We start from the raw sequence: 18,786 nt of genomic DNA on the forward strand, positions 1-18,786 counted from the left end.
AACAAGTGTAAAAGGTAATATACTATGGAATATAGGTAGCAAAATTAATTTTGAAATGTAATATGCAAAATGACAATGCAATATGTAAAATGTCAATGTATTTATGTATTTAAATTTACATTTTCCCATGTGCAACATTTAGTGCAAAATAAAAATGAAAATTCAGTTAAATAATTTACATTTGCTATTTTTTACACTAGTTTTAATATGTAAATTAAAAACATATTTTAACGCTTTATAAGTTGAAAAATTAAAATGAAATTGCATTACCCAGATTGATTAGATATGTTTAACATGTCCAAGCAAAAACTGTAGCAAAATTATGATTTAAATGCCACTTTTTACTAAATGCATTTAGACTTACAGGTAAAACACTTGAGACTGCATTTTCATCGTGATACCACTGTGTGATAATTGTTGCAAAATGCAGTGTGAATTTCAAAATGCATTCTGAGCCAAATGTGCAGCAAAATGGTTGCAAAAATAGTGATTTAAATTTAGTTTATTTTTCTTTAATGCATTGACACTTACACTTAAAACTTTTCAGTTGCATTTTCATTAAATACCTTGTGATCAGTGTAGACAAGTCACTGTGGATTTGAAAATGCATAAAAAAGTATTACATATTTTTTTTAAATCAATGTGTACAATGAATTGGGGTGCACTAATAAATGTTTTATTTTAGCTGTGTGCCTTTATTTAGCCATTGATTTGCTTATATGTTATTCTTTTACAGTCCTTCCATTCAAATGAGTGTACTTGCATTGTGTATAATGTAGTCTAAGCAAACTCAAACCTCCCCAGTCAGTGAGTCTTCACCTCTCTCACCGGTATCTTATAGTGCGGCGTGCTTCTGCACATTCAGATACTATGATGGACCTGAGAGCATCTGGAAAGCTTCTGTTCGGACTGTTACTGTTAGAGACATGGATTGGCTTTATTCATACACTCATTGACCTGGAGCCTGTTCTGCACGAGACATCTCTACTCAAGCCCAAAGTAGTCATTGCGGCTTTGGCCCGTAACAGTGAACACAGTCTTCCTTATTTTCTGGGATGTATTGAGAGACTGGATTATCCCAAGGACCGCATCTCTATCTGGTAACCGCAATTTTGGTGGAATTTATACTTTCAAATTCTTGAACGTTCATTTCAAAATAATATTCTATGAAAAAGTTTGCTTTTTAATAGGAAGATATAGACTATCAGCTGAAGGTAGGAACAGACATATAACATTTCATGACGACTTGCCAAAATATCAGCCCTCATTCTTATAAAGCTTAACAGAATATTGGATATATAGTTTGATATTGCTTTAAATTTTGATGAAGGCATTTTTATATCAATGCATATTTGAAAGTGCATGATTACTGGTTTATTAATAACTACAGGATTGTAATGTGCTTTTGCTGAAAGCTATCACACATAAGATATATACATGTGTGGTTTTGTATTTGACCGCACACTGAAGTGAGCTCTGGGCTTTAAATTACATCTTAGCCTGAAATATCTGGGAAAGCTTGAAAAGTAAATATGACAGTGAAGTGAAAGAATGTGTGAAAAGGTAAAAGGAGAAATGGAGGAGAAAGTGCAGGGGGTTGCCACTTCAATAAATGGAAAAAATGTGACCAAGTATATTTTCTTATATAATTTATTTCTATAACATTTAATACATTTTATAATAAATCATATTTATTAATTTTTAATAAAATAATAATATTTAAAATGTAAAATTAATGTTTTTTTTTAAGTTACTTAATTAAATCTATTCATTCATTTATTTTATTTTTTAATATTTTTTTTTTTTTTTTTTTTTTTTTTTTGCATTTTGCATTTTGCATTTTGTTTACCACCTTGCAACCCCCTAAGAGTTCCTGGAAGTCAGTCTGAAGACCAAATAAATAAAATAAAATTTAATAAATAAATAATTAAAAAATAATAATCTACTAAAGTAATGGACTTATTTTAAGTTTATCACATTCCATAATTATTACAGACTATTTAAAGGAATAATGAAACAAACTATGATGATTGCAAGCTGCTTAAGGTCTGACTTGAATAACAATTTTGTGCACTGACTACCATTCAAACGTTTATATAGTTTATTATAGAGTCTATAAGATGTTTTAATGTTTTTGATAGAAGTCTCCATTTTCTACTTAAATATATTTTAAAATGTAAGTTATTTCTGTGATGAAAAAGTGGAATTTTCAGTTTTCACTGTTTAACTTATTTTTTTTTCAGGATTCTTTAATCAGTTGAAAGGCCAAAAGTTCCGCATTTATTTGAAATTTTTTTGCAGCATTATAAATATCTTTACTGTCACTAATGATCAATTTGAATGCATTACTTCTGAATAAAAGTATTAATTTCTTTGAAAAAAAAAAAAATACTCAATGACCCTAAACTTTTGAACAGTAGTGTATACTGAATAAATGTTTTGTATGGCAAGATGATGATGTTGAAAAGAAAAATACAATGTGGGCCAGTTCTGGTCCTAATGTGGACTTTTTATACGTCAGGGCTGCTACCGACCACAATATTGACAACACCACTGCAATGCTGCATGAATGGATGTCTGGAGTGGAGCATTTGTATCATTCAGTACATCTGCAGACCGTGGAGAAGGAGGACAGGTGAAAACACATTACATTACATTATATTTCAAAGCACTACATCTTCATAACCATTCTCTTAGAACTCACTATTCTCTCTGCCATAAGTAACATAAAACATAATGTTTTCCAGAATTGACATATATTCACCAAAGGGGACCCATTTTGTGTCTGTGTAAAGCATTCCGTTCTCGTTCAATATATTTGTAGTTATGTGGATGAACTGGGTCCCAAGCACTGGCCGGAGTCTCGGTTCACTCATGTGATGAAGCTGAGGCAGGCTGCACTCGCAGCGGCCAGGGCTCAGTGGGCAGACTACATCCTGGTGAGACCACCTCTCCTTCTGTACTGATTTTAACTCAGCTTCCTGATGCTTCCTGATTTTTCTTAAAAATTCTATAAACTAAACTAACTATAAACTAACAATATAAAATACACATAATTGAAATAAAAAAAAAATTGGAAGATGGAAGATTTGGAAAACCATGGAAGATGGACATTTTTACAAGTATATTAAAAGGTCATCTACTGAAAAAGTATAAACTATCAATCAGACAACAGAAGGGATGTAGATTGTGTACAACAGGGTTTATGAGCAAAGTTTTATTCTGTTGGGAGCCATTGAAAATAGAATGTAGATTGAAGTAGGCTGGATATGATATTCCAATGTTATTCACATAATCAAACTAATTTTAGTCAAGGCACAGATTTTAGTGGTCGTTACACCATTTTCTCATCGAAAACAGAGAACTGTTAAAAGGATCATGCAATAACTCTACTTGTTTAAATATAGTAGGTAAATATGATATGAAAATGCAGCCAGTTATAACGCACTGCGGCAACTGACATTATGTGCACTATATATATACCCAAAGATAGAAATATATACATATATATGTATTATCCTTATATTCTACTATATTATACTATGATCCATAAAAGCCTGATGTATCAAATTGTTAACCAAAAAAACATATGCAGTATTTTATATATATACTGTACACTTGTACAGAAACCCAGCTGAACACATCTGGTGTGAGCCAAAAACTCATCACAAAACACCAGTGACTTTTACATATGGCTACAGTCATTTTAGACACTTCCAAAACTGTTGCAATAGAGATGGAAATACAGTTTTTAAATACATGAATTATGTTTCCACAGTTTTGGAAGTGCCTTTTTTCTGTTCTAAAGAAGGGGCATCCCAATACTTTTGTGTATTTTGATATGTCTTTGTTTTTTTATATATATGATTGTTTAAATGATGTGTCCTCTAGTTTGCAGACAGTGATAACCTGCTGACAAACACACAAGTACTGAATCGACTGATTGCTGAGAATCGGACGCTGGTTGCTCCAATGCTAGAGTCAAGAACACTCTATTCAAACTTTTGGTGTGGAATGACCTCACAGGTACAGGACAGGTCTTGTTACAATGACTCTTGTTGTTACAATGCATACAACTGCAGGGGACAAGTGTGATGAACACTGAGGTCCCATGGTCATTTGTGTCCCCACCTGAATGCTATTTTCAAATAATCTTTGGCAGATTTTCCAAAATTTTACCCAATTTGCTGTTACCCACTGGGGTAGGTTTAGGGGTTGGTCTTTATGATTATGGCAAGTCAAGTAAATCTTGTGACTGGACAGTGTGAAAAAGATCGCAAGTTAATGTGAACACATTGCATTTTGCTCCTTTTGAAAGTTCATGTTTGGTGGAATTCACATGACATGAAGAAAACTACATTACCCATGATTCTGCAAAGAAATAACATTCTACCAATTAGAGAATAAAAAGCAAGGAAACCAGACCAAAAGAAATCAGCACTGAGAATGACAAAATAGCCTAAGCATATTTTGCAAAAACAACATGATCAGCACATCAGTAGTTTTATATTTATACAATTTTTATTTTTGATTATGTCATTTGCAATGCTACATGGGATTGCAGTTCTTAAAGCCATTGAGCTATCTTGTAGGCTACAACAGGAAGTGTCTGAACATGTAGAACACATTTGTCTTTCTAAAAAAGTTCAATAAAGTTAACATTGAGTAATTTACATTTATTATACAATGTTTTCAACAACACTTTAAATGAATCGTTTGAATGAATGATTCAATGACTCACTCACTCATAATACAGTCACTTATGTAACCGACAGAAAGTGAGGACCTGAACTAACTGTAGTATAAAAATATAATACAAATACTTATAATACAGTGCAAGTTAAAAAAAATTATCCAATGTTTCAGAATTCATTCTGAAAAGGTTTTTTGTTGTTGTTGTTGTTGGGTTTTATTTGTTATTTCTCCTTTTGTCTGCTTGATGAGCATTTTATTATTTTTTCATGCTCTAAATCTCTTGTGAATCTTGAAAATCTCTTTCTTTTCTGCAGGGGTATTATAAGCGAACACCCCATTATGTTCCCATTCGTAACTGGAAGCGTACTGGTTGCCACCCGGTGCCCATGATTCACTCCACAATGCTGATAGACCTGCGGCGCAGTGCTAGTGCAGCCCTGGCCTTTCACCCTGTGCACCATTACTATCTTTGGTCCTTGGATGATATCATGGCTTTTGCATTTTCCGCAAGACAAGCAGGTAGCAATTACATCTTACATCTCTAATTTATCTAAGTAGCCTATTTAAGAGGATGTTTTATATTTGCTTGAATATTTTTTGTTCTATTTCAACACGTTACAGGTGTGCAGATGTTCATATGCAACCAAGAGCATTATGGGTACCTGCCGCTGCCTTTGAATACAAAGCAGACTCTGGAGGAAGAGGTGGAGAGCTTCAGCCACACTGTCACCGAGGCACTGAGTGTGTATCACTAAATCTGCATAATCACAAAACAATCTGAAGAAGGGTTTTTACAGGCCACAAAGCTTAGGGACTTTCTGGTAATGTGTAGTAAATGAGCACTGCGGTGACGTTAAATACAGTATTAGTACTATATTTGTAAGTGAATAAACTGTGAAGCAGAGGTGTGGGCCATCTATTCACCACTTCCTGTTCTACCTCTGTGTCTCTACCAAGCTAACACAAACACTTCTCTGTATGCCCGTCTTTATAGTTTTCACAGGAAAGAGAGAATTTTCACTCCTTTGTGACATCTCTCACACATTCGCTCAGTTCTTTCGGAGCTTCACATTAGATTAGCTTGACTTTGTTTTGAAATCTGTCTGTGAAAAAGAGCTCAGAGCTCAAAACGACATCCCCAATCCAAAAGTTCATTTATTTAACTAAACACCTGATGAACAGTAAAATGAACAAATGTTATTTTCCCATTGTGTGTAGCACCTACACCTCTGCATATTCGTCTCAACAACAAACTTAAGTTTACCTGATTGTTTCAACCTGATCCTAACAGTTTGTGGCACATTTAGCATTGGTTGTTTTATGGTTCAATCTCAGTTTAATACATTTCCCCATGAGGCTGTCATTGAAGGAAGTGGCTGATAAAAACCATGATAGTGGACCACATAGCAAATGGGAAGTTGGTACAAAAACAATAGACTAACCATGTGAAAAACTGGGCCTTCAATTAAAATTCTTTCATTTTTGAAGTTTCATTCAAAATATATTATCCAATACATTTCTAATCACAACTGTCATTACATAATTCACTAACACCAATCATTAATTCCTACTATGACCTTCTTTCTACCAGAAAATGTTTCTTTGTGGTTAAAAGACAAATAATATGAGCTTTGTCTTTCTCAGTTGACTTCAAATTGGAAACTTCACATTATCTGCACACTGCTTCCAAACCTAAAGACACCATGGCATTCGATCAGGTATAGATGATAATGACAACTAAATGTAGAATTTTGCAAAAAGTTGCATCTTCAGTCTGTGGCAATGCAATATTCTTATCTTCCCCCTTTTTTTAAGTCTATTTGATTAATCTAAAGCGTCGGGAAGATCGCAGAGATCGTATGCTGCGCTCGCTGGAGGTACTGGGCATAGACTTCACCCTCACTGACGCGGTGGATGGCAAGTATGATATTATAACCCACACTTTCACACCAGTTACACAGTGTCAAAGTTCAACCTATCATGCTTCATCTCTTCTTCTCTATGCAAAGTATATTTCGCTATTACACCACAATCAAATATGACTCCTTCCAGTTTCTCCTCTCTCCTAGAGCCCTGAATTCAACTCAGCTAAGAGCTTTAGGAATTGAGATGCTCCCTGGTTATAAAGATCCTTACTCTGATCGTGTGCTAACTAAGGGTGAAATCGGTTGCTTCCTTAGTCACTACAACATCTGGAAAAAGGTACACAGCAAAACTGCGCTAAATTAACAAACTCTTGTATATGATGGTATTAAGTGTAAACTGCATTCTTAAAAATAAAGGAAGAACTTTATCATCATTCCAATGCACAAAAGGTTCTTTAGATTATTCAAATCTTCTTCACACTAAAAAAAAGGATCTTTTAAGAACTGTTCACTGAAAGGTTCTTTGGGGAACCAAAAATGGTTCTTCTATGGTATTGCTGCAAACCCCTTTGCCTTTTTTTTGTGTCGCCCTTTAGGTGGTGGAGCTCCAGCAACAACAGGTGCTTGTACTGGAGGATGATGTCAGGTTTGAGCCCAGCTTCAAGAGCCGCCTCAACACCATCTTGGAGGATGTGAAACAATCAGGCCTCCAGTGGGACTTAATGTGAGTTGTGGTTTTATTATGGTCAAGAGAACTTTACAGTTCTCTCTCCTGCTATGAGTCTTTATATGGATCCACTAATTAACAATTAGCATCCACAAAGTGGTCACTGGTCTTTGCATGTGTACCCATTCTCTCTTCTGTCTCTTCTCATCTCTTTAAGTTATGTAGGGCGTAAACGATTGCAAATTAATCATCCGGAGCACTGGGTGGAGGGAGTGAAGAACCTGGTGATCCCAGATTACTCTTATTGGACCCTTGGCTATGCCCTTTCACTGCAGGGGGCAAAGACGCTTCTGGAGGCTCAGCCGCTCAGCAAGATGCTGCCCGTGGACGAGTTTCTGCCAGTTATGTTTAACAAGCACCCCAAGTAAGTGTTGGCAGATGTTGGTAATTAGCATTTTTTTAAAGGGACAAAAAAGAAAGAAAAAAAATCTGTTATAAATTACTCACCATCATGTCGTTCCAAACTCATAAGACTTTTTTGAGCATTTCTGAAACCCAAATAAAAAATATTTTTAATAAATCCCGAGAGATTTCCATCCCTCCACTAAAGTCCATATATTCCAGTAAAACTTTAACCCTACAAAAGGAGATTGTTAAAATAAACTGTAGAATCTGAATGGTTTAATCCAAATATTCTGAAGAGACAGTTGCTTTATACGATCAACACATTTAACTCAGGCTTTTGTTCACATATAAACACGGATCAATGAACATACATAGAACACATCAAATATGGTAAACAGGAGCTAAACCATTCTTGCTTTTGGTGCGAGAATAAACCTCATTTACTGTATTCAATGTGCTCTATGTACACTACATTTTGAAGTTTGAAATAACTAAAACTATTCTAATGTTTTCTAATGAAGTCTATTGTGCTCACCAAGGCTGCATTTATTTGATCAAAAATACAGTAAAAACAGTAATAACGTGAAATATTTTTAATAATAAATATTTTAATATATTTAAAATAAAATTAATTCTAAACTTTTTTTAATGTATGTAACCAGTAGTGTACGTATGTGCATTCATCAACTTTTATGAAGACTGAATTAAACTTGCTCATCATATAAGGAAATCACGTCTTCTCAGAAGATTTGGATTAAAACACTTGATGCATTATCATTGACATATATTTGATCACATTTATGAAGAACTGAACTTACAATAATGGCTTTTAAAAAAGGAATTGTGGTCACACTTTAGTTTGGTTCCAATTCTCACTATTAACTACAACTTTTGCCCTCAATAAGCACCTAATAGTTAGTTCTTAAGTTTAGTTCTTATATTAAGGGATCTAAAATATGGTCATGGAGAATAATTAATATGTGCTTTATAAGTACTAATAAACAGCCAATATGCATGCTAATAAGCAACTAGTTAATTGTGAGAATTGGTCCCTAAATTAAACCGTTACCGGAATTTTAGTTGAACTAACTCTAGTATTCTTTCTGTAGGGAGGAATACATGTCTCATTTTAAGCAGCGAAACTTGAAGGCTTTCTCTGTACAACCCCTGCTGCTCTTTCCCACACACTACACTGGGGAACCGGGGTATTTCAGCGACACCGAGACCTCCACCATCTGGGACGATGAGACTGTGGCCACTGACTGGGACCGCCATCACATCCGTGGAGACCGCAGTCGTGGTGATAAGAGCCCAACGCCCATCTCTGAGAGCAGCCTGAGAGATTAACTCTGATTAAGCTTTTACAGAATTAATAAACATGTCAAACGTGTTAAGAAAAGGTAATCAGATGACAGCTCAAGGAAAGAACCATGGATGTGGAGTCGATATATATATATATATGGATTTTGTGAATGATAGTGATACAGTTGGCTAAGCATCTGCACACTAATGTTAGCTGTGAGGAACACTGAACAGGTACAAGACCTGACAATATACTGTACAATATAAAATACAGATGAAAGTGGTGATTTTTTTTTAACAAGGATGATAAAATAAAGGCTAATATAGTTAAGAAAATGGCTCACAAAATGACAGATTCATGGAATGTGCTTCTAAAAAAGGAGCACTTTCTTTTTTGCTATATGCTATAACATGGAGTTTTTTTCTACATGCAGTGGAGTAGAAAAATCTGTATTTTTTTTTTCCTAAAAAAAAAAGGATTCTGATTTTTTGTTATTATAAAGAAAATGTGACAAAATAAAACTTTTCAGGTCGCTAATTAAATAAGCAAATTGTGAATCTTAAATTCATGCTGGAAAACATAATGTTACAACAAGCCAAATACTAAAATTCTTAAATTCATTTAATTCAATTATACCAATAATATATAATGTATGTATAAAATTTCAATATTATAAAATGTTGCGTTAAATTAGAATCCATTATTTCAATCAGTTAGGCCAATAAAAACTGAATGCATAACTATAGAAGAATTAGAAAAATGTTTTGGATTAAGTACAGCATGTCAAAATTTAATGACCTTTTTGTGTCCAGTATGCACTTGAGGAGACACGTGATGAGCTCAAGAAAACAATCCCATAGTAATCTCAAAGTATTCTCATATAAAAGTAATAAACACCAAAATACAAAATAATTCTTAATCCATTTATTTATTTAAAAAGCACTGGAAGTTTTTTGTTTGTTTCATTTTGTTGGAGGCAAACAATGAATCAAATCAAATTATTAGTCAAGTCTCATACCATAAAATAAGTACTGAAAAAAAAAAAGATATTTTAAAGCACACCAAAAAAGCAGGTAATAAATAAAAACAAATTGCAGAATAATGCGAAACAAAGCAAATGAAGAAAAAAACCCACTTAACATTAGGTCCCGCTCATGAAGGACAGAGGTTTCAGCATTACGTTTTATCACCTGAGGAGATACATGGAAGCTTTTGTATTGACAAAACCCATGGGTTGACTGATATGAGACATGGCTGTAGACTGAGGCCTCAGGAGATCTCATTAGACATCCTTTAGTGTGATCACTACAGACTATCCGCCAATCAGTGCATAATCTTTTAGTGTGTCAAAAGTGATGGACAAGATCTAGATTGTACGCCAAGCAACAAAGCAGTTCTCAAAATAATAAAAAGTCATCACTCTACATATTCTCAATCTAGCATCATGATTAAAAGCAGCCACGCCGCAGAGATCGGATTCCTCAAACACAGCAAATGATGCAGCATTTTTCCCAAATGAACTATAGAATACGCATGTTCTCCGCTATGCGATTGCTAAGTTATCCTAAACTATCTAGAAAGCTATGTTTTGCATACTATATAGACATCTAAAGTACGTAAACCAATACAAAGCATAAGAAACAAGACGTTCTAGTACATCAAACCAAATACAAAATATAATAACTGAAATTAAAGACCACAAAGCACACAAATAAAAATGAAAAAAAAAAAAAAAAAACGGACTTGATCCAGTGGTTTGTGATGGCTGTCCAGAGTACTAGCTGCAAATGTGTTGAGTAAAATGGGAGGGATATCAAATTCAAAGTTGAATCCACACTGCTAAAAGAGGGCATTGTGAGGGAAAATCAAAAGACGCGATCACAAAGGTCTCAGTCTGTCGAGAATCACGCACAAAGCCCACCGCAGCCTAACACAGTGTACCATTGATGCCGTCAATGGTCAACAGATCCACAGACGACCCGCTACAGGAAAACAACTATGAAAAGACGACAAAAAAATCCCGGCCAGACACACAAGAATTCATATAATTAGCTACAGAACAAACAGAGTCTTATATACTATTCAGGTTTGGTTTGTTATTGTGGTTGAGAACTTATAAGTTGTCATCACACTTCAGGTTACTGCCAGCAGTTACTTAAAGCGCTCTGAATATTGCATGATTAGAAAATGGTGCGACGAACCAGTAAAAACAGCTGTAGTTTCAAGACCAGACGAACTGCGGTCAGATCTTCAAATGTAAAGCAAAATACAAACGAAAGTGAAAAGTTCACAAAAATCAAGTCCATTTTCCTCACACGAAGATGCACATTTAGACGAATGTACTGATTTATTGTGCCAGGTCTCTATCCCCTTCCACAGTGTTCGTTTAGTTGAGCACTATGCAGTAGCATCTATACAGTGAAACCATTACACTAGCAGACGACTAGCATTGTTACAATACCAGTAAGAAAAAAAGTGCAATATTGCATGTGTATTTCTTTAGTCGAGAAGAACGACGCCTGACGTCATACCTGTAGAAAATATCCGACCGTAAACAATGGTGCAAAACAAGTCAAAAGATTTTAAGGCTTTCTGAGTTTCCTGATGCGTGGTTTTTTTTTTTTTTTGTTCTCTGAGATAGTTTGTAAGAGGTCCGCAGGAGGGACAGTTTTGGAGAAAGATAGTTTCCCGTGCTCTCCCGCATGGATATACACACACACACACACAAACATTCGCACACAAGCAGCACTATTCTATTCAAGCGTGTACTGTCTCCCCTAATATAAGGTGTATTACTTCTAGTAGTTCATATAATTACATCTTTACCATTGAAGCTGCAAGCATAGATATTTATCTACACGTATCCACATTACTATTAAACACATTGCTACATGTACCAACATGTGACATTGCATGGACAAACAAAAGAGTGGATAATAATAATAATAATAATAATAATAGTAATAATAATAATAATAATAATGAATGCATGGTCTAATAACGTTAATTAATTTAAAAAAATGAACTACTATTTCAGTTGCCATGCTGATACTACTAATAGAAAACAAAAGTAAATTAAGATGACAATAACTTATTACAATTCCAGTAGGGAAAGCTATGTGGAAATGCGGCATTACAGGCAGTGTTTCTACCCAAAAGAAACGCACTGGACGTTTCAGTTCAATCGTTGTTTGGTTTCAAAGGGTGTCAAGAATTAAATTTATGAGTAACGCACAAATACTTTACGATAATCTGCAACTGAATCTGGTTATTGTGTCATACAGCATGTGTGGACAAGCAAAACCAGAAAGGGTTAGCCATTCTGGCTATACAAAAAGACATGACAAAGGAGGAACGACTGTAAAAAGACTAAGAACAAGTAAACTTTCCCTTAAACTGTGATACATCCTTCAGGAGTTTCTAAAACATGGCTGACAAGTGATACACCAAGATGACAAAAGCAAAATATTGTGCTACTGCTGGTGGCTATTTTGTCAGCATGCATCCAAAAAAAGTGTTTTACGGTATTTCAGACGAATCTATTCCACCCAAAGCAAGCAATTTAAGAGCAATTTTGCGTTCGGCATCACTTGTCGGTCATGTGATCATTTAATCACGCGACTCTGGAATGTGCTTGAGCGTTTGTGTCTCCTTCGCCCATTTTGGTCATGACTGGTTGGGCGAAGGGGTTTGGAGGAAGACATGGTGAAGTTCTGCATTTTTGGCCTGTGGAAGTGAGGACTGAGCTTAAAAGGATCCCAGCATGCACGGCGATCGAGTCAAGCTGCAGTGTCTGACAGAGACGGTGGTCACAGTGCAGAAGGCAGGGGTCCCGGTGAGGGGGTGTCTACACGGCAGTGCTGGCGTACTCTGAGGAGGAGGTGGAGGCGGTGGTGGACTGGGTCAAAGCGGATCCCTGAGCTGAACCTTTGCGGTTGATCATGGAGGGGTGGAAGTTGGGGTGCCGGCGGGCGTGCTTGATGAGGTGGTCGCTGCGCATGAAGCGCTTGTCGCAGAGTGGGCATAGAAAGCGTTTCTCGCCAGTGTGGGTACGCAGGTGTCGGGCCAACTCATCGGAACGGGCGAACTTCTTTTCGCAGTCGGTCCAGGTGCATGGAAAGGGCCTCTCACCTAGACAGAAAACATGAGTGATCCAAAACTCATTAGTAGTGATGGGAGAAACAAACCTTTTTGAAGCTTTGAATCAATCGAACCAATTGTTTGGCAAAATGATTCACTCTTTCGAAGCACTAAAAACACATGCTGATGATGCAAAACTGTGCAAATTAGGGATGTTATTATCAATATCATGATATCGCAATAGCAAAACTGTCTGGATATTATCATGGTCACATGACAATATGAAACGATAGGTCTTCCGGGCAAAAAGTGTAGTTTTTAAAATAAATTTAAACTTCTTATTCTAACACAAAAGGTCTTTAAAGTTGTGTTTTGGGCCATTATGCTTTGGCACAGTATCTTTCAAATGAACTAAAACTGAAAGCACAATACGGCTTAATCCCTTCATAAAGTCTTTCACAGAGATCGCCTCCAGTGGTGATCCATTGAAATTTCAAAACATTTCGAAACAGCTATGAGGTAACAAAGCCATGTATACTAAACTCACGTGACTGTGGCAGTTTGATACCAGCGCTTCAAAAAAAATAATTATAATAAATTATTCACAAAGTATTTGAAGCAGTTTTGAAAACTTTTGAAGAAGTGTTTCGAAAGTGTGACACCTTTCAATGTTATCATACATGGGCAGAACTTGATTAACACATATTAGAAATGTTGGAGGTATGGCAACTTGAAATACTTCTAATAAATAAAAATTACATAAATGTCAATGTACTATTAATTTAGATAAAATAAAGGGCCATATTTTAAAGTGCTAAACTGAGCGATATTGGTCTGTTGCAATGTTTAATATGACAATATGACGTTTTTGTCTGTTGTCTGTAATCACAAGTTACATTAAATGTTGCCTCTGATGCACTTTATACCCATAAACAACCATGTACAAACCGCAATAGGGAATAATTAAACTTAATAATAATGCTGGTGCCTCAGCTCACCTTTATCTTATTCAAACTTCTTTTGGTGCTAAAGGGATGTGCAATGACTGGTGGGTAAATTTCCCTCTCCATTTCCTGTGAAATGATGCATCAGTGTACCCTCCTTCCTTTCCCTCCAGAGTCACAGGCTGCTCTTTCATCCCTCTGTGGTGGTTTCATGTATGTGCGTAAAATACGCAGGGACATGTCCCCCCCGACATTTAATAAAACCTAAACTCTTCCCCTGCACTTTTTTTCGCCAAATGCCAAGCAGAACCCTTAACTGATGAAATGTGATGACAATAAACGATTGCGACAATATATGGTTTGTGTGTGTTTTTCAAGTCTTCTCCAGGTAATAAATGACTAATTGACATTTATTACTACAGATGCACAAACTGTTTTGCATACTTTGCCTACTTTTTCAAACCGTGTAGAAGCCTGATACTGGTTTGGTTTCCTAGGTTTGGTTTCATTTTTTTTTCTATAACTTTTTTTTTTTTGTATTTTTTTATTTTTTTTTTAAAATTATTTTTATAAAATGCTTTATGCATTTGAAATTTTGCAGTGTATATGCATTTCTAGCACCTAAGCTTCATCAAACAGTCTCTGTGAAAACATCTAATGCCACTTCACTTTTTCTGCAGTGGAAAGATGCAGTTTGTTGATACTGATTTCATTAGAATGGTAAAAGCTCTGCAGTTTCTTTTTATTATAATTGAATTAATTGAAGCAACGTAAGAACAACGTGAAAGATGACACATTTAATGAGGTTAGTGAAAAAATTACAATTTAAGAAACATAGCGGGAAATGACATCTGTTTTGTTGTATACAGCAACTCCCTTTCAGTTAATGATTTCTATCTCTTTTCTAGTAACAGAGTACTTTATTGTGAGAGTTGTTTAAGTGCGAGAACATCTGTAACTTTGTCCAGATTGGGGGAATTGTAATATTTAATGATTTTTATTATATAATTTGTTACATTAAAAAAGTATAGATTTTTGTTTGTACATGCTTACATGCTGTCAATTGTAGTTTTTTGAAAGAAAATTGGAATCGCAAAAACTGGTATCATCAAGTCACACTTGATGATTTGTCCTTAAAATTCCAATTCCATTCCATTCCATTCTTTGTTGGAGGCATACCTCGTATTAATAGGCATAACTTGTAGAGTTGTGGCTTGTAGTACGGTACAGTGGGACACAGACAGTACCTTCTCTTCACATTGATTAAGATGCACCTCTAGTGTTTCACTAGCCTTTAATTTGTCCTGTACTAGATGATGTATTCTGTACGAACTACTGCACTAGTGTTAAGCAGTTTAGATGCCACTGTACTACTATATCATTAGTATACTGTATTTAAGATTTCTTAGGCGTTAGTGTAGTTCAAGTAACTCACTGTACTAGTTTTACTCGCCTTAAGCTTCTGCAGTTGTGTCCGTTAAAAGCTATCACCTTTTCCCCACATTAGACATCAATCCACGAACAAAACCAATTGCTGATAGAACATTTGTTAATACCTCATGAAGAGAGGCCAGGTGTGTGGCTTAAATAACTCTTTTAGCTTCAGTCAAATAACAGAACGTGCATTTAGACCTAACCTGCGCGCACACGAGCGTTCTGTGCTCGAGCTCAGTTCATATGCAAATATGAGGCTCGTCACTACACTACTATACTCGGTCCTCCCTCACGCGCTCCTTCCTTTGTTCATAAACTTTCTTTGTTAGGAGGCCACAGTTGGGAGTTTTCCACTCTTTTGTTTAACTAACGAGTAGTGATTTACATTATCATCATCCACAAATTCACTTTTAATATCTCTATCCATAGCCGCTGGTTAGAGTTGACAGAAGGAGCCCCTGACAACAGTCAACAAACAAACGGCGGATAATTAAAAGTTACTGTAACCGAGAACTATAATAAAACACAGCCGATGGTTAAAATGCTTATCCAACAGTGAAATTTAAATCCAATACAGGCAACACGAGCAGTTTATAAAACTATAATTTCATACTGTCTGTATTTATAATATAGTACCTATACTCGCGTAAATGTGACCATGGACCACAAAACCAGTCATAAGGGTCTTTTTTTTATCGAGATTTATGCATAATCTGAAAGCTGAATAAATAAACATTCCATTGAAATATGGTTTGTTAGGATAGCAGAGATATAAATATTTGAAAATCGGGAATCTATCTATAGAGAGAGAGAGAGAGAGAGAGAGCGAGAGAGAGAGAGAGAGAGAGAGAGAGAGAGAGAGAGAGAGAGAGAGAGAGAGAGAGAGAAAATCGCATTTGAAACCGCAAAAATTAATATCTTAGCAATGCATATTACTACTCAAAAATTAAGTTTTGATATATTTACGGTATGTAAAAAATATCTTCAAGGAACATGATCTTTACTTAATATCCTATTGATTTTAGGCATAAAACAAAATTCGATAAGTTTGACTCATACGATGTATCGTTGGCTATTGCTATAAAAATATACCTGTGCTACTTATGACCGGTTTTGTGCTGCAGGGTCACAAATACATACATGAACGAATACCAATGATATCCGCAGTGTTAGCGCCCTTCCCCTCCCATGTGCTCCAGCTCACCTGTGTGGGTCCTGATGTGCGCCTTCAGGTGGGAGGATTTGCCGTACACCCGGTCACACCCGTCGAAGGTACAGGGGTGACGCTTGGTGGGGGAGCGGGGTGCGACCCCTCCTCCCCAAATCTGCTGAGGGGTGTTATTGTACTGTCCCGGGACAGGGGTGGCGGAGGGGGTCATGGTCGGGGTTGGGGTGGTGGAGTCAGACAACGTGGTGTAGCCGCTCTCACCGCACGACGAGTTGCTGCTTTCGGAGTAGGCCGACATGGGACGGAACTTGCCGTGCAGGTCGGTGAGGATCTCCGCCACCGTCATCATGTTGGCCCCCTCTAACCGGAGCGTCTCCCGCACCTCCCTGTCCTCGCTCGACCCGTCTGGCTCCCCGGCAGGAAGGCCCTGAGGAGGAGCCTGAGCCGCACCAGACACCGGGGTGGGTCGATGGAGGACGGGGCCGCTGGATATCGACACCAGACACTCAGCGGCCAGATAATCCGAGTAGGCGAACGACATTTTATGTGCGACTGCGTTTAACGACAAAAGCAAAAGTTACGACGGAGAGCCGTTTCCTGAGTGCGTTTGGTTCTTCTCCAAAGACTTTCAACTCGTTGCTTTTTCTCATCGGCAGCGGCCTCTGCTATCTATCTATAGTAAATACAAACAAAACAAATGAAATAAACGATAAAAACACCCAAAAAAGAAGTAAAAAAATAATACGCTACCGGCGTGTCTGCGTTTCAAACCCCAACGTGGTGTCCTACATTGCCCCTCGTTTCATTGTGTCTGCTGCTAAAACCGGCAAAGCCCACGCCACGCCCCCGGTAGTGAGTTTAGTAATCCTACTACGGAGAAGGCTCGGCTCATGAATATTAATTACGTCACGCGCTGTTCTTCCGCTATTCTCCACGGATTGGCTGAAAGGGTAAGTAGGCGGTGCTCAGCAGGCGAATACACGAATCACGGCGAGCTCATGAATATTAATTGTAATGCGTGACAGGACGCTCCAGGTAGGTTACCAAGCAACTTGAGCGTGACTTAATTGATATTCACACACTAACGTTTGCCGTAGTAGGATTCGTAGTCGCCAGCATGCAAAGAGAAACACGCACCAAGTGACGTGGTCAACTGACGCGCGATACGGGCGTGGACCAAAGAGAGACCATTTAATAGTAAGCCAAATGAGTCTGTGGGGGGAAAAAAATTAATTAGAGTACAGTTTGCTACAAATAATGACCTTTGTCGAGTGAAATATATGAGTGGAAAAATCACTACTTGAATTCTTATCATTTGGTGACGCCATATTATAAATGCAGATAAATTACATTTATTTTGCAGTTAAATTGCGTAATTCTGTTACATGTAACTAGTTACTCCCAACACTGAGAGTCTTTTACAGAGAACAACAAGCAAGCATCACGCGATACACAGCCACTAGAGATAAAGTAGGGCAATCTAAAAGCTCAATCTTAAAACAGATGCTGTGAATCATGTATGATGGCCTCCTCCCTTTTTTGTCCAACATCTTACTTGAAGGTGCAGAGAAAAATAGGTATTGCTATAAAGATAATGGAATAGAGTATTAGTAGGTCAGTGAATATAAAGGCTGCATAGCTCCTTTATGCAGTGTGCTGTGTGTGTTATGTATGGTGCATAAGACACCACGAATACCACACACATGTTGGGTTTACAATATTGGAAACAATTACAAAACAAAATTCTCTTAAAGTTATAATAGCTGCTGCAACTTTGCTGCAGCTTTTATGTTGAAGTTATTTTGTTTTAGGAATGTCTAGGGAACAAGAGACCAATTAAGCAAATTACTTTTGTTTTATGTCCTGGCCTCCTTAACTGTACATCTAGCCCAGCAGATGGTGCCACTACAATGTACCGAGAGTGCAGCAAGCCTAAATTGTTATACATTGAACTTGTGTCTAATGTATAGACTCCACTTAAACTTTTACTATCACTCATACTCAGGCATTTAACCCTGTAAAACTTGACATGAAATATTATTAAGAAAAAAAATGTATTTTTTAAAAAAATTGTTCATTCGATATATAAACAAAATTAAAATAACAATATATAAAACTGATAATAATAAACAAAAATATTGCATGATTTTTGTTGAGCATTATACTCAAACTCTTTGTGGTTCATATAATGTGACATAGGACGATTTAGCCTAGTGCTCATAATC

General features: G+C 36.6%; 2 protein-coding genes across 2 annotated transcripts; one reads left to right on the forward strand and one right to left on the reverse strand.

Moving 5' to 3' along the window:
* Positions 1–813: 813 nt before the first annotated feature.
* colgalt2a (collagen beta(1-O)galactosyltransferase 2a) lies at positions 814–9,313 on the forward strand. Its single transcript, XM_042717909.1, has 12 exons — positions 814–1,100; positions 2,522–2,635; positions 2,825–2,939; positions 3,892–4,026; positions 5,010–5,214; positions 5,317–5,436; positions 6,340–6,413; positions 6,510–6,616; positions 6,765–6,897; positions 7,157–7,284; positions 7,445–7,651; positions 8,742–9,313. The coding sequence occupies exons 1-12, from the start codon at positions 871–873 to the stop codon at positions 8,977–8,979; spliced, it is 1,806 nt and encodes a 601-aa protein (XP_042573843.1). The 5' UTR covers positions 814–870; the 3' UTR covers positions 8,980–9,313.
* A 531-nt stretch (positions 9,314–9,844) lies between these two features.
* On the reverse strand, positions 9,845–17,443 carry zgc:153115 (uncharacterized protein LOC768186 homolog). Its single transcript, XM_019119364.2, has 3 exons — positions 17,312–17,443; positions 16,598–17,234; positions 9,845–13,066 (listed from the first exon to the last, which is right to left on the reverse strand). Exons 2-3 carry the CDS (start codon positions 17,100–17,102, stop codon positions 12,783–12,785), a joined length of 789 nt encoding a protein of 262 aa, XP_018974909.1. The 5' UTR covers positions 17,103–17,234; positions 17,312–17,443; the 3' UTR covers positions 9,845–12,782.
* Positions 17,444–18,786: the final 1,343 nt, after the last annotated feature.

The sequence above is a fragment of the Cyprinus carpio genome, chromosome B2, assembly GCF_018340385.1.
Source record: "Cyprinus carpio isolate SPL01 chromosome B2, ASM1834038v1, whole genome shotgun sequence".
NCBI classification, from domain to species: Eukaryota; Metazoa; Chordata; class Actinopteri; order Cypriniformes; family Cyprinidae; genus Cyprinus; species Cyprinus carpio.